Here is a 22,833-nt window from a genome sequence, read left to right on the forward strand (position 1 = left end):
AATACAAACAGTATGGCACTCTGGTAAATCTGAATAGTGTAGATAGTTCTCAAAAACTGAGTGATTGTGCAAGAAGGAGAAGAGTGAGGAAAGCCACCAAGACACCCAGACAATCCAGAAGACGTTACAGGCTTTTGTGGCTGTGATTGGAGAAATTATGCATAGTGCATGTTTTAGCATTTTGTATCCCCATTTATACAGCATCATGTTGAAGTGGTACAGAGGAGGATTTTCTTTCACCAAAACATCAAATCTATGCTTGCATCTCTGATGTACCTTCTGGCAAATTGTAGCTGAACTTTTAAGAAATTCTCTATAGTACGTCATGAAGCTGTGTAACATCATTTTGAGCAGATGGATTCAGTTAATCAGTGAAATCACCTGGTGGAGTGGATGTTTGCAAAGAAAGCCTGCACTCTCTTGACCGTTTCTCAAATGAGTTAAGACCTCCGATCTGGGATCTTATTAAATCAGGTCCTATATCATTTTGCTGAACAGACGTGTAATATGACCCTTTTAAAACGTTGAAAAGCGTGAACTTATTTTGAAATGCTTTTCCGGATGTAGTTTCTTAGGAGTGGCTTGAAATGTGCTTTACGGTAATGGGCGGGGCCGTGACGGGACCTGATGGAAAAGCTCAGCAGAGCTGCTTAAGTCGATCAGACCATCATGGGATCGCATCTCCTGTCATTATGGCTCACTTGGGGTAAGTTTTTGCATTTTGTAGATAAGAAATTATACTTTTATGCCATAAGTGACCCGTTGAGCTCCCTATAAAGACGTTCTAAAAGCTTCGGCGTTATAGCATGATTATAAAATAACGAATTTGTGTGTGAAAAGTCTACAGTTATGTAGTTCTGTAAGATCCACAGAGATTCAGATGTTTGTGGTTTTATGCGCTCGTACAAACTGATCTCAGGATATTTTTCAAAATAAAAGTCTGCTGTGCAGCGTGTGTCGTCCAGAGTTCTGGGATGTTGTCCCACGTGGACCGGTATGAGGTGATGAGACCACGCAGACTGACGGAGAGACACAGGAGGAGCCCGAGGGACAAGCAGGTGACTTTAACACCCACCAGTCCTGTTATTGTCCATCAGTGCTCTGGAAAAAAATGTGTGACTGACTGACTTGTTTTCTGCAGCTTTATCCAGATACTGTACGCTATCAGCTGACTGTTGAAGGAAGGAACCACACAATTCATCTGGAAAAAAATGGGTAAAAAAAATTAAATGGAAATTTCTGACATATCCTCTTCCAATGTACATAACATTTTAAACACTTCTAATATGATTCATAGGAATCTTTTTGGGAGAGGCTACACTGAAACACACTATTTAGAAGATGGAAAACGTGTGACAACACAGAGAAGTAAGGTGAGCAGGGGCGTATTCAGTTTTTGTCTGCGTGTTTGGGGGGGGGGGGCTACTGTCCAATACACTTTATGATTATAGTATTTTATACATTTTGAAGCACCACCAAAAAATGTAAGCAATTTGTTCATTGTGTTTGAAATACTGAAAAGAGTACGGGTGGTCTCCCATTGGCAATTTTTAATGCTCAATTTGTTTACATTTTTGGCAGGAAAAAAAGATACCAAATCAGTGCTTGCAATTGGGTGCAATCAGTGGTGAAAGTTAGACTGTAGACCATTGTGAGCAATCAGGAAAGTATAAAACAGATTTTTTTTAAATTTTGTGATGTTGGGATAAGTTGTGATGCACAAAATGTGAATAATCCAGTTTAATTGGTGCAGTTCGGCAGTAATATTCTGCTAAAGTAGGTGACAGTGGGCAACCGGGTACATTAGTATGTATCAATTTGGACCTACTTCTGTTCCTTCTTAGCAGTATGAATTCAATTTAATGTATTTTTATTTATATAGCACCAAATCACAACATTGCTGCCTCAAGGCGCTTTACATGAGTAAGGTGTAACCTTACCAACCCCCCCTGAGCAAGCACATAGGTTTCATAAATCCCTTGAAAAGCAAGGAATATAGTTTTGAGGTGTTAAAAAAGATATAGCTTTTGGAAAATGTGAGGAAAAATGTAGAAGTAGCTTGTTGCACATACAATTTAATTCATACATTCAAGTAATGGTACACAGTGTATTCAGCAGTCATCTCATATTTAAGGGGATATGACCTAACAGGTCATACGAATTTTGCCTCCTATTTAAAAAAAAAAGGTTTTGCTCAATTTTCTCAATTTGGAAATCAGGACAGACACTGGGGCCAAACATTGGCAATGGGAGGACCCCCCCCCCCCCCCCCCCCAAATCATTTACTGTAGTAGTTTTCATTGACTGATTCAGAGACAGAAAATTGTTTTACAAAGCATCTGTACAATTTTTGTACAAGTATATAAACATTTCAGACACAAGGAAGTGCCCATTTCAATTTATGCCACTATTTTAACGTTTCATGTATTTTGAATCATTGAATCATTTTCTGAAGTAACCCTTTCATTTGTTGTTTTGAGCATTTCAGAACAGTGTTTCATTTTCTGAAGCAGTGTCATTTAGTGTTTTTAATGTGTTTAAAAATGAATAATAATAAGTAATGCGCTTTAGGCCGTGTGTTATAAATCATCAAGATAGGTCCCAGAAACTTAGAATGACAAATTGCTTCGCAGGAGGAACTTACTTCTTGACTGGTAACTCAGTTCTTCTCCTTTCTTCTGATGTGAACAATTTTCACAACCACTCCTAATTTACATTTAAATGACTGACGTTTGCATTCTTCCATCAGTACTTTGTCAGTTTAATTTTCACTAACATTCCAGACTTTGTTTAATTTGTGGTTAATTCTCTTATTTAATTTTAAGTTTCCATTTTTGCACCATTATCCATACTGCATTTGTACATTCTTCTACTTACATACCGTTTGTGTTTTACATTTTCAGAGTTAACATTAGCATATGTAGCATAGCGATACGTTTGATCCAGAACAGCATGCTGGGTAATTGAGTTTCCCAGTGTATATATATATATATATATATATATATATATATATATATATATATATATATATATATATATATATATATATAATCCCATGTGGGTGAAAATTCTGATTTCCCACACAAAACAAATTTTGATAATACAGACAATATAAGACATGCAGTTGTGAAGGCTGGTGGAAATACTGTTCTGTGAGCACCATGTTGGGTTGACTCCAGGAAGAGTAGCTGTACTTGTTACAGCTAATGGAGATCAAATAAATAAATAAGATTATGAATCCTTAATTGGAATTCTAAAGGAAAATTTAATTTTTTTTTTTTTAACTTAGAAGGGGAAAAAAGACAAAGGGATTGCACCTTTAATACTGATAATTATCTTCTCTCCAGGATCACTGCTATTATCACGGTCATATTGAAGGTGTGACAGACTCATCTGTCAGTGTGGGGATTTGTTCAGGCATTAGGTAAGTAAAACTGCATGTTTTCACAGAGTTGAGCTTCCTAGTTTGTAATCTTCCACTTTGCAACCAGATTCTTAGTGGGTTTTTTTCACAATCACTCCCCTAAATGTTTACAGCGACATTTTAAACTGTACTTTATTCATATGTTTACATTCATATTTAAACAATTTTTGTTGTATGTGCTATAAGATATCTTGTTTTTTTTTTTTTTGTTGTTGTTGTTGTTTTTGTTTTGTGGTGTACAGTAGCTCTGCGGGAGCACCCCCAATTTCATTCTACACCCCCATACAATGACAATAAAGACTATTCTATTCTGTTTTACTAGACATGTGTTGCATCATATTTGCTCATCTTATTCTATTTCACAGTGAAGCAGTTCCATAATCTTGACTTTGGTGTTAAATAATTTCCCCTCTCTATGAAATCACCATAAGATGAAAAATAAGTATTCAGTGTTTCACTGACCTCATCATGAAATACAGCGAGAAGTCAGTTTCATTAGAGTCAAAGGTCAAAACAAGAAGCTCTCGTCATTTACAGGAAAAATCTTCAATGGGAGGAAATAGAAGCTTGAGGCTGCTCAGTAATTTAAGGCCAAAGTCTTCGTTCTCCAGCTTCACTTGTTACTAAGATTACTGTCCACAGTGAACAGTGATTTCACTGAGGTCGAACATCAAAATAGACGTTTTTGGTTATTTTTAGAAACGATGTTTGTTTATTCAAATGAAATGGAAACTCTGGGTCTTTCAGTAATTTGGAGTCTTTCTTTCCTGCCTGTGTAGCGGCTTCTTCAGGTCAAGGCGGCAGGTTTACATAATCGAGCCCCTCGGACACACCGAGGATGGGGACCATGCAGTTTACCGGCAGGAATACCTGAAGATCAGCGGCAGCTCTACCTGTGGCTCCACCTCCAACACCACCACCACCGTGGTGTACAACCAGGACCTAGTGCCTCAGCTCGCAGGGCTGTCCAGCTCCAGAGTCCGGGTACATACGTTGGTTTAAACTGCTTCATTTAGCCCAATAAAATGAGTAAATAAAAGCACTAATGTGAAGCCTGTGTCCTTATAGAGAACGACGCTCACCTCTGGTCCACAGCGTTTTGTTGAACTTGTCATCGTGGTGGACAGTACTGAGGTAGAGGTCTTGATCTGCTTCAAACAAATTGTCTTGGCAAAGGAAATCTTATCTTTTGACTTCCATCTTCCTCTCTCTAGTACAAACGTTATGGAACCAAGACCGAGTCCCGTGTTTTTGAAGCTGTAAATCACGTTGACAAGGTAGCGTGTCAGCTCAGGCTTATGATTTGTGAGCTTTTTGTTACCAGCTGTGACCACCTGTACTGAAAACCTCCCACTGTCCCACTACAGCTGTACCGGGCTCTGAACATCCGCATCGTGCTGGTGGGGTTGGAAACTTGGACAAAAGAAGACTACATAGTTGTCCACAACCTTTCAAACACTACTCTGGACAACTTCATACGGTGGCGCAAGACTAATCTTCTGAACAGGATGCACCATGACAACGCCCAGTTTGTGACGTGAGGATTTTGGGTATTTCTGCTAATATTTTACACTACCAGGCCTCAGAATTGAAACCACTGATTTTCTCCCACAGTGGTGTTCATTTTGAGGGTAAGACAGTTGGACTTGCAAACAAATATGCGATGTGTACTCAGGACTCAGGTGGAGTCAATCAGGTAAAAAAAAAACTTAGTTTCTCATTGATATTTCTACCATAAGAATTGGACCCAAGTGGAATGTTGAGCTGGATTCCTCTGATTTTCAATCCTGCATTGTGCTTTTCAGGATCATCACGACAGTCCCATTGGCCTTGCATCTACCATTGCCCATGAGATGGGCCATAATTTTGGTTTGTCCCACGATTCTTCAAACTGTATGTGTGGTCCGTCTTATAGCAGTGGGAACTGCATAATGGGAGAGAACCTCAGGCAAGTTATTTCACAGGATCGCTTTCTGCGGTTTAAATATGTCCGAGACATCACGTTAAAATTCCTTCAAATTGCACAAGTCCACGTCTTTTCTTGTAGAGACACCAAGTAAAATTTAACTCTGAAACACATCCAAAGAAGTCTGTATCTGGACTCCCCCAAAACACAGTCTGTTGGAGGTGCCACCTTTCTGAATGCAATGCCTGTGTGCTTGCTCTAGGGGTTGGTAAGGTTAGACTTTACTTGTGTGAAGCACCTTGAGGCAGCTTTGTTGTGATTTTGTGCTATATAAATTATATAAACTAAGTAAATTGAATTGAATTCCAAAGCTACATAATTATTTATGTAGCTTTTCATTAACATCTGATCTTGGCATGCTAAACCTTTGTTATGTTGAAGCACAAACATGGAACCTCCATGTTTGCACTTCAATGTATGAAAATTTCAGCAGTTTTTTCCCCTGAGTTTTAGAATAAATAAGTAAATAAATAAAGTCACATAATAAAAGTTAGTGTTTAGTGGTAGCTTCAGCTAAATGCTTTGAGTGTAGCTCTATCACAGTTAGCCTTTCAGTTAGCAGGTTAGCAGTTATCAAAGCTAACTTTTAGGTTCGTTGTGCCCACCACTGCTAAAACAACATGAAGTGAGATCACTGGAATACTGCAGTGAGATCTTTATATATATATATATATATATATATATATATATATATATATATATATATATATATATATATATACTAGCTGAGTTAGCTGTTCTATGCATAGGTAATAGAGAATAATTTTAGCCATGTCATTGTATATTTCATGTCACTTTAGTTAAAGTGTAGTGAGTTGCATTGCATGTGTGTGTATGTTGTCATCATTAATTTTCATACAGCATTTTGTGACATTCATGACACTCAAGTGAATGATTAAAAAAGGTGATAGCATGTCATATCACTGCAATGCTCTGGCATGCCGTACACAGCAGGTACATTTTAATTGAAAAAACATGCGCTTTACCTTGCACGCAACACGCGCTGGCCTGTTCGGATTGTAATTAAAGTGCACCCTAGCCAGTCACTACTACGTAGTAAGTAAAGTGTGATGCTTGCTACTTGACCTGAGTGCCACATGAACTGTGAAAATAAGAGCTCCAAGTGAGCGGGTCATGATGTAGTATTATACAAATAATGAATGTTTGAGTTCAATGGTACAAATATTCGCCTCGTTGGATGTATGTTCTAGCTTTCACCAAATTAAATATTCGTTCTATTGAAAGAATGTAAAAACATTCATTATTTGTTTTATATAACGGCTAAAATAGATCCTTGTCATTTGATATTTTATTTTATTCATGATATTTTATTTATTTTATAAACAACAGAAAAGGGACTTACATTTTAGTGTTCCACTGCTGCTAAAGTCCAAATTGTGACGTGTAGTCCGGTGATGCTGTGCACTGACTTGGGACTTCCAAAATAAAAAAAATGACTTTGTGTAGTTCCTCAGTCCAGCCAAAAATCATGTCAGCTTTTCATCTGAACAGCTCTTCATGCATCCAGATGGCTTACAGTAGAGTGGATTTTGTGCGTGTGTGTGTTACAAGAATTAGCACTGTCAGTTAGCTCAATCAAATCGTTGTTTTGCTTGTGTCGCTGTCGCGTGCTCACACAACCAGGTTGGCGCTTGCGCGAGCGTGTACTACAAAAAAAAGACTGTGTACATCCTCAGCGCAATGAAAAAAAAGTCAGAAATTAGTCCAGCTTTTCATTCTAACTTCCTGCTAACAGCCTCCCGACAGTGCAGTGGATTTGTTTTGTGTGTGCAGTGCCCGTGTGAATGTGTGGGCATGTACATGTGTCCGCTTGCATGTGTGCACGTGTCTGTGTGTGTGCGCGCGTGCGTGCACAGAGTGCAATGGTACCATAAGTATGGAACAAATTTGCACTCTAAATGGAACCAAACTGCGCTCTAAATGCAATGCAACACAAATGGGATGAATAATCTGTCATGTGACATACAAAGCAACAATCAAATGACCACGATCCACTCAGCCGTTATATAAATAAGGCTGTGTGTGTGTGTGTGTGTGTGTGTTCATGCATGTACGTGTTCAACCTAAGGGCTCCAGTGACGATAGAAAGTTTGGTGACTATTGCTTAATTACTGTGGCTGTGCATAGCGAACACACACACACACACGGTTACCCTTATATATTCGATAAACATTTATTATCAGTCCTCTGATGCCTTTTGTTTTGTATTTTCAATGTTGTTATCTCGATAATTACCATCCAACATGAACAATACATTGTATTTATCTTTTAATGAATTGTTCAAATCTCCTTGCTCTCCTTCAGGACTGGGGGTCATAATTTCCCAGAGTTTTTTAGTGACTGCAGTCAGGAGCAGCTCGCCATTTTCTTGGAGCGAGCTCAGCCTACCTGCTTGCACAGGCCCAGTTTGGATAGGGCCATCAATGGGGGTAGTCACTGTGGCAACGCCTTGGTGGATCCTGGAGAAGAGTGTGACTGTGGCACTGCAGAGGTAAATCTTTGAGAACATTTGACCTTTTTGAGATCTTGGAACATTTAAATACATCCCGTGGTGCGGACAGTGCCATTTTGGCTGTCTGTTGGTCCATTTTTCTGTGAGCGAGATTACAACCAGTGAGGGTATAGGTCATTCAACCCTGGAGTTTGGCCTCAGAAAATTCAAACAGGAATAGTTTTCCTCTGTTCCACATGTTAAGAGATAGATGTATTTCTTGCCAGAGATGCTTTTGTGTGGGACCTTTAGTTTCTGACTGTTAACCTTTTACTGCTCTTTTACATGTTTTCCACTTGGTTTTTTGTAGGAATGCAATAATCCGTGTTGTGATGCCTCAACTTGTCGTCTTACCGATGGAGCCCAGTGTGCTGATGGAGAATGCTGTGAAAACTGCCAGGTACCATCATGAGCATTTAGAGTAAATGAGGCTTAAGGAGAGCTCAAGAACATGTCCCTCTGGTGGCATCGCTAAAAACAGAGGCGATGCATGCTAAATATTTTCTGTCATAATATTGCAAACAATTTTATTCAATGCATCTGTTCCTGACGGGAGGAAGGCCAGCCACACAGGCACCCCCTAATACCTGCTGAATACTGTGGGCATGAAAATAGTAATAGAATTTTCATCTTAAAGTGCAGTTGGATGGTTGAGCAGGCACTGTGAAACAGTAACAGTTCACTAATAACAGGAAACAACAGGCGATACCCTTGTGATTCCATGCAACTCACCACATCCTTCCTCCCAAACTCAAATGCAGAAGCTGTGTTCACTATAGTCATCTGAGTTAATTCTTACTAAATCAGCAAAACTGTTTATCGTGCAGTTCAAAGGAGCTGAACACGTGTGCAGGAAGACAGCCAGCGAATGCGACCTTACGGAATACTGCACTGGAGTGTCAAAGGATTGTCCTGAAGACAGTTTTGAGATGAACGGCAAACTCTGCTTTAACCACGAGCAAGGCTACTGCTACAACGGCCAATGCCCCACACATCAGTACCAGTGCTGGCGGCTCTTTGGACAAGGTAGCATTAAGTTACTGTCAGCAACGTGGTCAGTCAACTAAAAACAAACATTTATTTTTTTTAATATACAACTATGATAAAGTTTCTCCACCTTTTCCTTAGGTTTTAATTGTGAATGTTGCTTGTTTTTAGGAGCCAGAGTTGGGCCAGATGTTTGTTTGGACCTGAAGAGACAGGGTGTGGAAGGTGCAAACTGTGGGGGGACCAAACCGCGCTTCATCTCCTGCACAACGCCGTATGTTCAGATTTAAACTGATGAGCCAAACAATCGAAATTAGTTAAATTGAATAATTAAGGTGATGAATAAGAACCACAAAAGTTAAAAACTGTGTACTACTATATATTCCTTGCATGTGCACTTCCGTGCATGTTATACTGTATCTCAAGAACGGCTAGATCTTAATTTTGGTGTCAAATCATTTGCAAGGTACAAGTTTCTGTCACGTGATAAATTAACAGTCATAAAATGAAGCATTACAGTGGAAACAGCCAAAAATAACCAAATTGAGTCACAAATCAGCAACCACTTTGGCTCATCATCAGCTTTTGGGCTGAAATTAGTCACGTTAGTGCCGGGTAATTTTGCGTGATCACGGGTCACTGCCAGGGGTCGAGGGGGGCGGAGCCCCCTGAAGCTATAGGGTTTTATATCTCTAAAACATTATTGGCAAGCCCTATTTTAACTCATTTTGAGTGGTTTTAGAAGCATTGAAAGCAAGGATAGACAAAATATGACATTTATGTTGTAATATTTGTAATATCAAAGTTCTTTGCATGTTTCTGTCAAAGTCTAAGTTAATAAAATAAATACTGTTGAAAAGGTCATAAATAACTTTGAAAAGGCTAAAATCACATTAATAATTGATGGACACAGTATTTGCTCTTGTCTTCAAAAACGACACCTTTAATCCAGTGAGGCAGGCAGTTTTTCTGTCGTGACAGTTATGTTTTTTTTCTCCAACATTTTTGAGTGGGATTGCATTGCTTTAAAAAAGCAGTATAAAACTATTACATGAAAACTATTACCTTTTCATGTGGAACATGAGTGAAGCCCTCCTACTCTCTCTCCATCCCTCCCACTTGCTCTCACAGAGCAAACAAAGCGTTTTGGAAACACGAAGCCTTTAAACTGTAAAATAAACTGTAAATTTCTGAATGTATCACCATCTACGGACACAGAACTCTGGATTATTTCATTAAAGATTCTGATGGAGTTGTTTTTTTTCCTTTTAGTCAGAGCGGAGGGAGCTGTCCGCTCTGAGCTGCCTTCAGTGCTGTGGCTTCACAGAACGCTGAAAGTAGCTGACCGCTGATCTCTGCTGTTTGTGGCAGATTTGATGAGAAGAAAATCAGATATATATTTCTTATTTCTTTAATTATTTGGTTGAAATTACTAAATAAAGCAAACTACGATCAAGTAGCTAGAACCCTGACCAGTAACACCAGTTTTGACTGTTGATTTCACTGAAATAACCCCTTACTCTAACTCAGTAACCACGGAGGGTAGTGTGCAGATTTGAGCTTTACATTACTACAAAAATGTTTAAAGTTTTGAATCATGGTGCAGTGTTGAGAAATGTTGGTTTCTCAAAATGCAAATGATGAAGTCACCCCTTGTCATGTCACTGCACCACAAAGAAATAATTTTCATAATTCATGTCCTACATGTACGATGTGGGTCGTACATTCTATTAGTGGTCTTTGGCGCTCCTTAACTCGCCCGAGATTTCTGTTTTGACTTTTTACCCAATGAGGCGATCCATTTCTGTATTCCAGAAACCGCTTGGCAAAATTGTTGGGCTGAAAAGATAAATGAAGAAGCGTGTGAGTCAGCTGAAGACGTGTCTTTCAGTGCACAGTGAAGTTGTTGTCGTGGTTATACCTCAGTGACCAGGAAGATAGTCTCTTGATTGATTGTCAGACAGGATGGTGGATGTGGAAAGGAAATGCTTTTGTATATTTGACACCAAAATGAAGAAGATACAACCAGTCACAGTCAGGGTGTGATGTGGGGCATTGGAGGTGGTGCATTGGGGGGTGGGGGTGCCATTTTAAGATGATTAACTGATGGATTGTTTATTAATTGTAGGAATCTTAAGTGTGGCTCTATATTCTGTGAGGGAGGAGGTGAATGCATCACAGGTAGAAGGACGGTCTTTACCATTAAGGGTGTGATTAAATGCCACGGACCTGTGGATGACAACAAGAACAGACGCCTTGACATGGTTTCTAATGGAACCAAATGTGACCTGAACAAGGTAAAACTCCTAGCATTCCACGACCATTCTATGGATATTTTGAATTTAGTGGTTTTGCTCATAATCCAACGTTGCCTTCAGGTTTGCCTTGACAACGCATGTGTGGACGTGTCAATTTATGGCAGAATGAAGGACTGTGCCAAGATGTGCAACAACAACGGGGTAAGTGAAACGAGTGGAAAACCTTCTCAGTATCATGCTTTTCCATGTGGTTACACTGACCCACGTGCACATGTCTCTGCTTTTATCCCTCGCCTGTTTAGGTGTGTAACCACAAGAGAGAGTGCCACTGTAATCCTGGCTGGGCTCCGCCTTACTGTGACATCCTGTACGCAGACTTACCCCAAGGTGCAGCACATCTGTCTGTCTGTCGCTCATTCCAGCTATGAGTTTATTTTATCTTTATCTCTTTCTTGAGCTGTCAAGAAGAATTAACATTTATCAACCAAAATTGTGAAACACTGCAGAAAACAACGGTTTTCTCTTTAAAATGTCCATGTTCTGTTGCTATTTGCTGGGTGCTACTTGTGCAAAAATACAACTTTAAGAGATGACAGTTTTTTTTCCCCCATAATAAAGCATTGCAAAAGTACACAGTAGCCCTGTGCCAGATGGGTGTCCTGTCCAGGGTGTACCCTGCCTCATGCCTAATGACTGCTAGGATAGGCTCCAGCCCCTCTGCGACCAAATTTTGGATAAGCGGTTGAAGATATATATACAGTGAGGAAAATAAGTATTTGAACACCCTGCGATTTTGCAAGTTCTCCCACTTAGAAATCATGGAGGGGTCTGAAATTTTCATCTTAGGTGCATGTCCACTGTGAGAGACATAATCAAAAAAAAAAATCCGGAAATCACAATGTATGATTTTTTTAATAATTTATTTGTATGTTACTGCTGCAAATAAGTATTTGAACACCTACCAACCAGCAAGAATTCTGGCTCACACAGACCTGTTAATTTTTCTTTAAGAAGCCCTCTTATTCTGCACTCTTTACCTGTATTAATTGCACCTGTTTGAACTTTTTACCTGTGTAAAAGACACCTGTTCACACACTCAGTCAATCACACTCCACCTGTCCACCATAGCCAAGACCAAAGAGCTGTCTAAGGACACCAGGGACAAAACTGTAGACCTGCACAAGGCTGGGATGGACTACAGGACAACAGGCAAGCAGCTTGGTAGAAGACAACAACTGTTATGATTATTTATTAGAAAGTGGAAGAAACACAAGATGACTGTCAATCTCCCTCGGTCTGGGATTCCATGCAAGATCTCACTTTGTGGGATAAGGATGATTCTGAGAAAGCTCAGAACTACACAGGAGGACCTGGTCAATGACCTGAAGAGAGCTGGGCCCACAGTCACAAAGATTACATTAGTAACACATGATGCTGTCATGGTTTAAAATCCTGCAGGGCAGCAAGGTCCCCCTGCTCAAGCCAGCACATGTCCAGGCCCGTTTGAAGTTCAGCAGTGACCATCTGGATGATCCAGAGGAGGCATGGGAGAAGGTCATGTGGTCAGATGAGACCAGAATCGAGCTTTTTGGAATCAACTCCACTTACCATGTTTAGAGGATGAGAATAACCCCAAGAAAACCATCCCAACCATGAAGCATGGGGGTGGAAACATCATACTCTGGGGGTGCTCTTATGAAAAGGGGACAGGACGACTGCACCGTATTGAAGGGAGGATGGATGGGGTCATATATTGCGAGATTTTGGCAAACAACCTCCTTCCCTCAGTAAGAACATTGAAGATGGGTCATGGTTGGGTCTTCCAGCATGACAGTGACCCCAAACACAGCCAGGGCAACTAAGGAGGGACTCCGTAAGAAGCATTTCAAGGTCCTGGAGTGGCCTGGCCAGTCTCCAGACCTGAACTCAATAAAAAAATCTTTGGAGGGAGCTGAAACTCCAAACCTGAAAGATTTGGAAAAGATCTGTATGGAGGAGTGGACCAAAATCCCTGCTGCAGTGTGTGGAAAAACTACAGGAAATGTTTGACCTCTGTAATTGCAAACAAAGGCTACTGTACCAAATATTAACATTGATTTTCACAGGTGTTCAAATACTTTTTTGCAGCAGTAACATACAAATAAATTATTAAAAAATCATACATTGTGATTTCTGGATTTTTTTTTTCTTTAGATTATGTCTCTCATAGTGGACATGCACCTAAGATGAAAATTTCAGACCCCTCCATGATTTCTAAGTGGGAGAACTTGCAAAATCGCAAGGTGTTCAAATACTTATTTTCCTCACTGTGTATATATGTGTGTATGTATGTATGTATATATATATATATATATATATATATTGTGTGTGTGTGTGTGAGAGAGATGTACGATTTGCAATCTTTCTTTAGAATCAATTTCATATTTAAACAGTAAAGCATCAAGCCTCAATTATACTTCTTTGTCATTTTAAGTTTGATAATGAAACATTAGGAATCATTGCTATTTTTTTATGTATGTATCATCTTTCCCTCAATCCTGACTAGTCTCCCAGTTCTTGCCACTGAAAAACATCCCCACAGCATGATGCTGCCACCAACATGCTTCACTGTAGGGATGGTGTCTGGTTTCCTCCAAATGTGACACCTGGCTTTCACGCCAAAGAGTTCAGTCATTGTCTCATCAGACCAGAGAATTTTGTTTCTCATGGTCTGAGAGTCCGTCTGGTGTCTTTTGGCAAACTCCAGGAAGGCTGCCATGTGCCAGGTTCTCTTTTCTCCACAGAGGAATGCTGGAGCTCTGACAGAGTGATCATCAGGTTCTTGGTCACCTCCCTGACTAAGGCCCTTCTCCCTGATCGCTCAGTTTAGATGGGCAGCCAGCTCTATGAAGAGTCCTGGTGGATCTGAACTTCTTCCATTTACAGATGATGGAGGTCACTGTGCTCTTTGGGACCTTCAAAGCAGCAGAATTGTTTCTGTACCCTTCCCCAGATTTGTGCCTCAAGACAATCCTGTCTTGGAGGTCTATAGACAATTCCTTTGACTTCATGCTTGGTTTGTGCTCTGACATGCACTGTCAACTGGGGGACTTTATATGTAGACAGGTTTGTGTTTTTCCAAATCATGTCCAATCAACTGAATTTACCCCAGATGGACTCCAATTAAGATGTAGAATCATCTCAAGGATGATCAGTGGAAACAGGATGCACCTGAGCTCAATTTTGAGCTTCATGTCAAAGGATACGATTCAACCAAAGTATGCTGAGATGTGCTCAACCTAATATCTTCTATTTTCTTTTCGAAATAGTCCAGAAAGTCCTGTGCTGAAAAAGGAGAACGACCAACAGGTGGTGAATACTTTCTGGATGCACTGCATTTATTTATTTTACTATTTACTGTTATTGCACATTAGAAAATCAAGCTGTTCACTACTCAGAAATGCCGTTTTCGTCAGTTTTCATTGTGGATACAATTTTTCTTCCAGGTTTGCTGTCAAGAAGTTTTGTTAGACAATGTTCTTCCTCTTTTGATGTTTTGAGTCACTTTCAGTCAGCAATAAGTTGCACAATCAGGCTTTGAACTTTTGAGGACAAACTGATGAAAATTACAATGCAATGGAGAGCTGGCAGTTTCAAGTTTCATTTTATGCTCATTTGCGCTAAAGTTTACTGGTCGCACTGAGATAACTGCAATAAATTTATGACAAATATGGAAAAGACTGGTGTCAAACAGCATCTGAATTTGACACACTTGTTTAAATGTGCGTAGAAAAACGAGTGCAGTTGTGATCTCTCTGCTTTATGTCTGCAGGTCGGAGTGGGATAATAGCTGGTGTGTGCGCGGCGGTCTCGGTGCTTTTGGTCGTTGTTCTGGTGGTTGTTGGACTGACGTGCTGTAAAAAGGAAAACATGGAAAACTGCATCTTGAAAAGGTATTTTGTACTCTGGAGTCTCACTTCCTAAGGAACAGGTCTTTTTTTGGTTTTAGTTTTTGACTTTCTGTCTCCACGTGTTGTTCACAGGAAAGTGCATTCTTCCTCGGTCATGTTGAATCCAATGTTCCAGGAGGGAAGAGTCAAAGAACGACCTCAGATTAGCCAGCCGACCTTCATGGCGTCCACGGCCTCACACGCGAGTGCTCCTCTGGTTGTCTCCGTGGTGCCGAGCAGAGCCGCCCCACCGGTACAACAATTAGTCCTGCTGACATCAAACCAGATTCACATCCTTTGAGTTTTATGACACTAAAAAAATGCTTTGCTCGAGCATTTCTTACAGAGTGGTGACATAAAATTTATTACCTTTTTATCCCCCCGGTATGAAATCTGGAGGGATAAAAAGGTCTGTACGTACGTTCTCGCTTGTTACCGCGATATCTCAACAACCACTTGACCAATTTCATTCATATTAAACATAAGGGTGTACTTGATTGATTCCCCCCCAACACCAGTCGATTACAGTGACCTTGGGGTAAATTTCAAGGTCATAGTGTAGCTAGATATTCAAGATATTGCCGTTGCCACCCTTATTAGTGCAATATCTCAAGAACCAGTTGACCAATTTCATTCATATTCAGCATAAGGGTGTACTTGGTTGATCCCTCCGACACCAGTTGATTACAGTGACCTTGGGGTCAATTTCAAGGTCATAGCTTGATATTCAAGATAATGTTGCCACCCTTGTTTCTTGCCTGCAACAAGACAAGAGTCCCAGTTCGTGACTTTAATCCACACAAAAGTGACTCACGATTGACATCTTTAAATGTGTTTGAGAGGGGTTAATGAAGAAATTGCGGACTTGCCACTTCTGAAAACCAGCGAAGCAGAGAACCAGCGAACAGCAGGTCGAAGCCCTGTTTCGTTGCTTCAACCAGACCAGCTGCAGTCTCCAATCAATATAGAAAAATGATCATTTTCTGATAAACACCCTCAAAAACAACGGCCGTTGTGATGTCCCTATCTGAAGGACCGAGAAGGGAATTGTTAAGCAAAAAGGCTATTGATGTCATCATGTTTGTTGTGGTAGAAATGTGCTTTCTGGCTTCCGTCCGTGGTGCATTCAGTTGGTCTCAGAAAAAATCGATGCAAGCAGGCAGCGAGCGATGCAACACGATTTCACCCGTCAATTGAATCGATGCACACTGAAGGAATTGATGCACTCGCAATGCGCACGTTTGTATCTAGATACTTGTATCGATTAATCGCCACATGCCTTGTAACCATGACAGCAGACACAGATTCCCGTGTGTAAAATACACAGCAACACTTGACTGTTGCTGTGGTGCGACACGAGACTGTCCAGAACAGAAAAAACTTGGGCTGATGACACAGAACGGTGTGAATTCCAACTTACTTTTTTATGTTTAATAATTCCAAAAAGGTTAAATGTCAATTCATAGGTTCATATACAATCCTATTAATTAGACTGTGATGTTAGACACTGCATGCAATATTCTTACTTTTTTTCTTCTTTTTTCAGCCACCGCAGACGTTGTCTTCATTGCCGTCTACCTCACACTCTGAGCCAGTAAGCTTTTTTTTTAATGCCATTTTTCCTTTCTGTTCACCTTATGACATCATGTTTCTATCTCTCTGTGTGAACACAATAAATTAAGAATAATACACAGTAGACATTTGATACCTATACTATAATACCCCGACGGAAGTCGGCAATCAGACTACATTTAAGGGTTGTTTGGTGTATATACTTGTGTTTTATTTTCTACCAGCAGTCATGATTCCCGAATGCTTCACTTTTTAGAATATGTGGATATGAAAGCAACACAAATACACTGAACAAAAATATAAATGCAACACTTTTGTTTTTGCTCCTATTTTTCATGAACTGAACTCAAAGATCTAAAACATTTTCTATATACACGAGAACTATTTCTCTCAAATATGTTTCACAAATCTGTCTAAATCTGTGATAGTGAGCACTTCTCCTTTGATGAGATAATCCATCCCACCTCACAGGTGTGGCATATCAAGATGCTGATTAGACAGCATGATTATTGCACAGGTGTGCCTTAGGCTGGCCACAATAAAAGGCCACTCTGAAATGTTCAGTTTTGCTTTATTGGGGGGGTCAGAAACTGGTCAGTATCTGGTGTGACCACTATTTGCCTCACACAGTGGAACACATCCCCTTTACATAGAGTTGATCAGCAGCCAGACGCCATCGAATGTGAGCATTTGCCCACTCAAGTCGGATATGATGTATTGCATTCATATTTTTGTTCAGTGTAAAATGACATGCACAGAAATGTTAATTGGTGTGCCAGTTGTCATGCAGTATAGTTAACATTAAACTTCATATACATGTTGTATACATGTTGGCATGCATGTATGTATGTATGTGGTTGTTAAATTCTTGGGCATTTAAAAGTTGGCGGGATGTGAGGCAACTTATGCTTCCTGTTGAAAACTTGCCTCCATATGTGGAGGACATTTCCATTTGGCAAGTTGCTCTGGTTACTTTAAGGAACACTCCTCCCAAATCATTAGTTTTCATTTTATTTTTAGGAAATTAAATATATATTTGGGTGATGAATTGAACAATGTTATGGAGCTGAAAATTTTCGATTTGGGAGTGGTGTTTGCTGTTGAGCATTTCTTTAAGTTCAAAAAGTAAAAAAAAGAAAAAGTTACTTATAGGAAGATGTTCTAACATGAGTTTCCTGTTTAAAAGAGTTGTGTTACACCCATATATAACCTCTTTGGTTGCACTGCAGTGGTATTCTTCACTGTTTGTGGTGAACTGAATTTTTTTCCCTCCTCTTCACCACAGGAAAGACCTCGACCTCCAGCCAAACCTCTGCCACCGCTACATAAAACACAGGTGAGTCACACTGCTGAGCTCATTACACTTCTTGGCAAGAACCCAATTTGTGCAAAACCCTAATTGAAGTTTTTTTGTTAAATGCCCAAATCCTGCCAAATGTTTGGACCAGTTTTAATCTAGATTTGTTTCTCTGTACAAGGCGGCCAAACTAAGTCCTCCAGCTGTACCTCCGGTGAAACCCAGCCCTCCTCCTGCACTCAAACCAAAGCCGTGTGCTCCTCCTGTGCCCCCACTGAAGCCACAAATTCAGACTCACTTGAAAGGCATCATGTTTACTGTGGAGACGCGATAAACAAGCCGGCTGATAAGCAGTATGCAAGTGAGCGTACGCGCACAAAGGAAGTGATCCTTCTCAGAACAGGAGGGTGATTGTCTCAGGGGCCAAAGACTTTGTCTTAAAAGCCTTAAAGATACAGTGAACAACTGTGATATTACCGACTGAGAATGTCTTTGAGCAAAAAACCCATCTGCAATGTGCATTTTACAATCAACAGCTGTTCTAGTCATTGTTTTTGTCAAGTTCTCCTGTTAAAAATCATGTGTTGTCATCATCTCAGCACTTATGTCAGCATAGTGCACACATTTATCTTTAAAATATTTGTGTTTGGACTTTTGCATTCTGCGGTTATGTACGTTTCTGGAAACTAGCGGTTTTCAGGATTGGTGTGACCTGGCATTGTTACGTTAACATATACAGTTGCCAACATTTTTTTAAAAAAATGCTAGCAATTGTTAATATTTGCAGCTAACTGCTGTTGATGCTAACAGCGTGGTTAGCGTCATCCTTAGCTAATGTGTTTACATATATTAACTGTGGTTAGTGATTTCTGATGTTGTCATAACAATACCTAGCATCATACCGTATTCTGAATAATTTCCGTGAACCTTTCATTGCTGTTCCTACAAAATCTCAGATTTTCATCATTTTAGACTTAAACTTCTTCTGTACGACAAATGCAGCACAGCAGGTTAAGTTTTTATTTATTTATTTATTGCAGGAGTACTTCATTGTTTTAGAGTCTTGAAGAAATGTAAATGTTTGAAAAGTTTTTTTTTTTTATTTTAACTATGCAGGCTGAGATGGCCAGAGGTGGGTGTTTAATACTCCAGATGTATAGGGGCGCTGACTTGACCTGGCCATTTTTGGCCACTGAAAACATCGCCAAAGTCAATACAAATGCACTTTATTTGGTCACTTTTCAAAGGGATCAGACTAGTCAGTAAAGTCAATTTAATGTTCAATGGTTGATTTCAGGTCAGCTCGGCGTATAAATCTCATTGTTCCAGTTAATGACAGCTATCATCTGGCTCAGTTAGAGACGAAATACAGCCTGAGCGTGTTTTCAACGGGTGGCCAGTCATGGAAGTATGAATTCTTGCCTTCGGATTCGCCATTTCGCCAGAGGTGACGTACCCACGCCCTTCTACTAAGGAGTGTCATAGTATTCAGTCGCTAACTCATGCGTAGGCTCCAGCTAGGCCGTCACTTGCATACTAAAAGGACAAGCCATAATTAGCCATAATTAAACACTGTTAACAATAAAGTCTGTGTGCGCACTGCACAGCTCACCTCTTGACAACTACATCACCCCTGAAATGACTGAAAATGTCTTACATAGGTATCAACATAGAAGAGCTCTAAATTAACTCTGCATTTTACAAAACCTTAAATTTGCATAGTTAACGCAGTCTTTTATTGACATCACATATTGCTCTTGATATTATTTGCACTGGGGTTATACTCGTACTGTCAACTTCCACTGAAGATTCACCGTTTGCCTTTATAAAGTTAAAAAAGCTAGCTGGTGAGCTAGCTTGGCTAACTTACCAGCTAGCTTGGTTGAATTTAGATTTTGCCTGTTATGTGTATTGCCTGTTTTTAGCAGACTGTGTGTCCAATACATTGGGAATAGTTAAAAAAAACAAACAAACAATGTGTATATTTGATGTTTCAGCAGTAAACAAGCATTTCCTCACCTTTGCTAGCTCACCAAAGAGACACACAACATATTTTGTGTTGTACCCATCTTTATTTATATGCCTTACTTTTCTTTTTTTATATTGCTTGTAGGAATGTCTTTAATATTTGATTAATAAAGTAAGAAAGAAAAAAGCACTTGAAAGTCAGCATCAGTGTAAATAAATTGAGTATAGATATCAGTTAAGCCATATTCATTGAACTTGATAACGATTTTATCATATACCTATAAATGATAAATGTTGTATGGTTTGCTGAAGGGTGTAAAAAGCCATATTCATTGGTAAACAACTTGATAATGATTTTATCATATACCTATAAATGATACGCCAATATGATTGGATAAAACACTAAAGAATAAATAGCAATACACCCTTGTGATATTTTTCACGGACCGGTAATATTTTTCATACCACCTGCGTAAAACCCACAAAATGAATGTTGCCTTCATTTTGTGGTTTTTACTCAGGTGGTATGAAAAATATTACCGGTCTGTGAAAAATATCACAAGGGTGTATTGCTATTTATTCTTTAGTGCTTTATCCAATCATATTGGCGTATCATTTATAGGTATATGATGTCTAAGACTGTAGGTGTTGGAGAAGATGCGGAGTTGATACTGGCGATTACATGATACCATTTTTTTTATTGTCCAGTATATTGATAATGGAATGTTGAGTATCTGCTGCTATCTGTATCAAGCCAATACATTTTCCCTTGTGTTAAAACAAATGTGCTTTACTAACCAAGCCATCCAACAAAACATCGAACTGTAAAACAAATTTTCTACTCGCTTAAAGGTAATTCCAGTCATATTGGCCAAAATCTGACATACGATCCAAAATATTAGATTGTCTTACCTCAAGTTGATGTAAAACTCACCATAGTTCCATACATTATAGCACTAACAAACCAGCAATTACAAATCAAGTTGCAAGTGTTATATTTTGAACTCATGGTGGATTTTTGTTACTCTCATGATGGGTGTGTCATATGTTCTTCATGCCTTCCTAACTTTTCAGAACAGAAACCCCCTCCACCCCAAAAAAAAGCAATAAAAGGGTGACTCAAACACTCTGAAACTTGATTACTAACAATGCTTTAATGTGACTAGGGTTGTAACAAAAGAGTCAACTTATCTTTTAATGGAAATAAGTCTGAAAGCTTGTGACAGGTCTTTCATTTAAAATAAAATGCACTTTTATTTCAACATTGTGAGATGGTCATGTTGCATCAGCTGATTGCACAGTGTGTCAGCGTGAAATAGAACAGCTAAGAATCTCTTTGTCTTAGAGGAGCAATAAGTCAAGATATGCTGCAGTTTTTATCGTAAAAGCAGAACACTGAGCTCCTATTTGTTCTGTAAACACACTGAGTGATATTTTCTGGTTCCACACTGAGAGAAGTTAATCCATCTGGTGAGTCAGAGCAGTGCTGAGGAGATCTCAGCGGGAGCTCCCATCCTCCTCTTTCCTGATCACATTTATTGAGAGAGAACAGCTGTTTCATGGAACATTTTCACTGGAAGAATAATTGTTAGGAGCTGAATTCACACAATCACACCAACCACGGGTGTAACTGACAAGGTGGATATCAGGTTTAAAACCCTCCCTAAATACTTTTCTTGTACTCAAGCCAAATAATCAAATTAGCTTCTAATGTTCTAAAACAATTACTTCAGAAAAGCATTTGCTGTTTCAAAAAGTGTGACGCACTAAATGAAATAATTACCTTAAGAAATGATTCACTGTTTCAAAATGGACAAAACACTACATAAAAGCATGAAGCACTGCTTCTGAAACAATTTTGAGACGCTCAGAAGAGTGAATGAAACAATTGCTTCGGTAAATGATTCAATGTTTTGACTTTTTTTTTTTAAACAATTGTTTCAAAGAAATGATTCACTGTTTCAAAATACTTGTGACCAGTCACAGTTCTTTGTTTCAAAAAAATACTTCAATGTTTTGATAAAAAACATTATAAAAAAGCAGTAAATAAAGCAATCCTAACAGAAATTCACATTTTATATGGTTAAAACAGGAAATGAAACACTGAGAAGCAATTGACAAAGTAACCGCTGCATTGAAATGATTGCATTTCAGTTGCTCAAAAGTTGATCTCAAAATGCCGGCAACTTTAAAGAAACTCATTGCTTCAGAACTTGAATCAGTATGCAAACATTCACTGACCCATTATAAAAGGCTCAGAAAACAAAGTGAAAATTTATAAAAACAAAACAAAACAGTGCACTTTATAAAACTGCACTGATTTGAAATATCTAAAATATAAAAATGTAGTTTTAAGGATGAACACAAACTTTAATGTCTTTTTTCCCCACACTCAGCCATCCAACATTTAGTGACAGATGTATAAGGGCACAAAAAAATCTTATTTCAAACCCGAGTGTTGAGACGGAAGTGTTAATCTCAGTGGAATGTAGGCCATAACAAGGGGCTGGTTTCTCTTCTCTGAATCCTCAGCTGATTCATTCTGATTCATGAGCCAAATGTGGTTGTTTACATTTAGTGAGGTTTGTTTAAAGTGAAGCTTTGTCCCAGCTCACTTCCTGCTCAGATCAGAATACAGTGTGCACGTGGTGCCAGATTCCACGATGACAAATTAGCGGAATGCCAAAGTTTTTTTTTTCTTGCTTTAAATATGTTGGTAACAAAACCACACTTCTGTCCAAAGATGACAGTACTGAGAGGTCTGTAGACTGAATCAGGAAAACAAATGAAAATCGATGACCTCAGCCTGTCCAGATGTTAACAGTTGGACTTCAAGAAGTAAGATGTGCCAAAAGTTGAGGATCCAAATGATCAACACTGCTGTAAAAAATATCTGCACCTATAGCGGTGGAAGATGAAG

At 39.3% G+C, this 22,833-nt stretch overlaps 1 protein-coding gene across 2 annotated transcripts; it reads left to right on the plus strand.

Annotated features, from left to right (window-relative positions):
- Positions 1-604: 604 nt before the first annotated feature.
- Positions 605-20,215, plus strand: adam8b (ADAM metallopeptidase domain 8b). 2 transcript variants are annotated; one of them, XM_034194224.1, is made up of 23 exons: positions 605-706; positions 940-1,058; positions 1,142-1,215; positions 1,298-1,373; positions 3,348-3,424; positions 4,204-4,408; positions 4,493-4,558; positions 4,639-4,701; positions 4,792-4,961; positions 5,039-5,120; positions 5,230-5,372; positions 7,716-7,902; positions 8,213-8,302; positions 8,730-8,928; positions 9,061-9,163; positions 11,018-11,186; positions 11,268-11,348; positions 11,450-11,534; positions 14,959-15,079; positions 15,170-15,329; positions 16,623-16,670; positions 17,934-17,984; positions 18,127-20,215. In XM_034194224.1, exons 1-23 carry the CDS (start codon positions 670-672, stop codon positions 18,277-18,279), a joined length of 2,559 nt encoding a protein of 852 aa, XP_034050115.1. In that variant the 5' UTR covers positions 605-669; the 3' UTR covers positions 18,280-20,215. The 2 variants fall into 2 exon arrangements, with proteins under 2 accessions (XP_034050115.1, XP_034050116.1); XM_034194225.1 differs by having other exon boundaries at positions 617-706; positions 952-1,058.
- Positions 20,216-22,833: the final 2,618 nt, after the last annotated feature.

This window comes from Thalassophryne amazonica, chromosome 18 (genome assembly GCF_902500255.1).
Source record: "Thalassophryne amazonica chromosome 18, fThaAma1.1, whole genome shotgun sequence".
NCBI classification, from domain to species: domain Eukaryota; kingdom Metazoa; phylum Chordata; class Actinopteri; order Batrachoidiformes; family Batrachoididae; genus Thalassophryne; species Thalassophryne amazonica.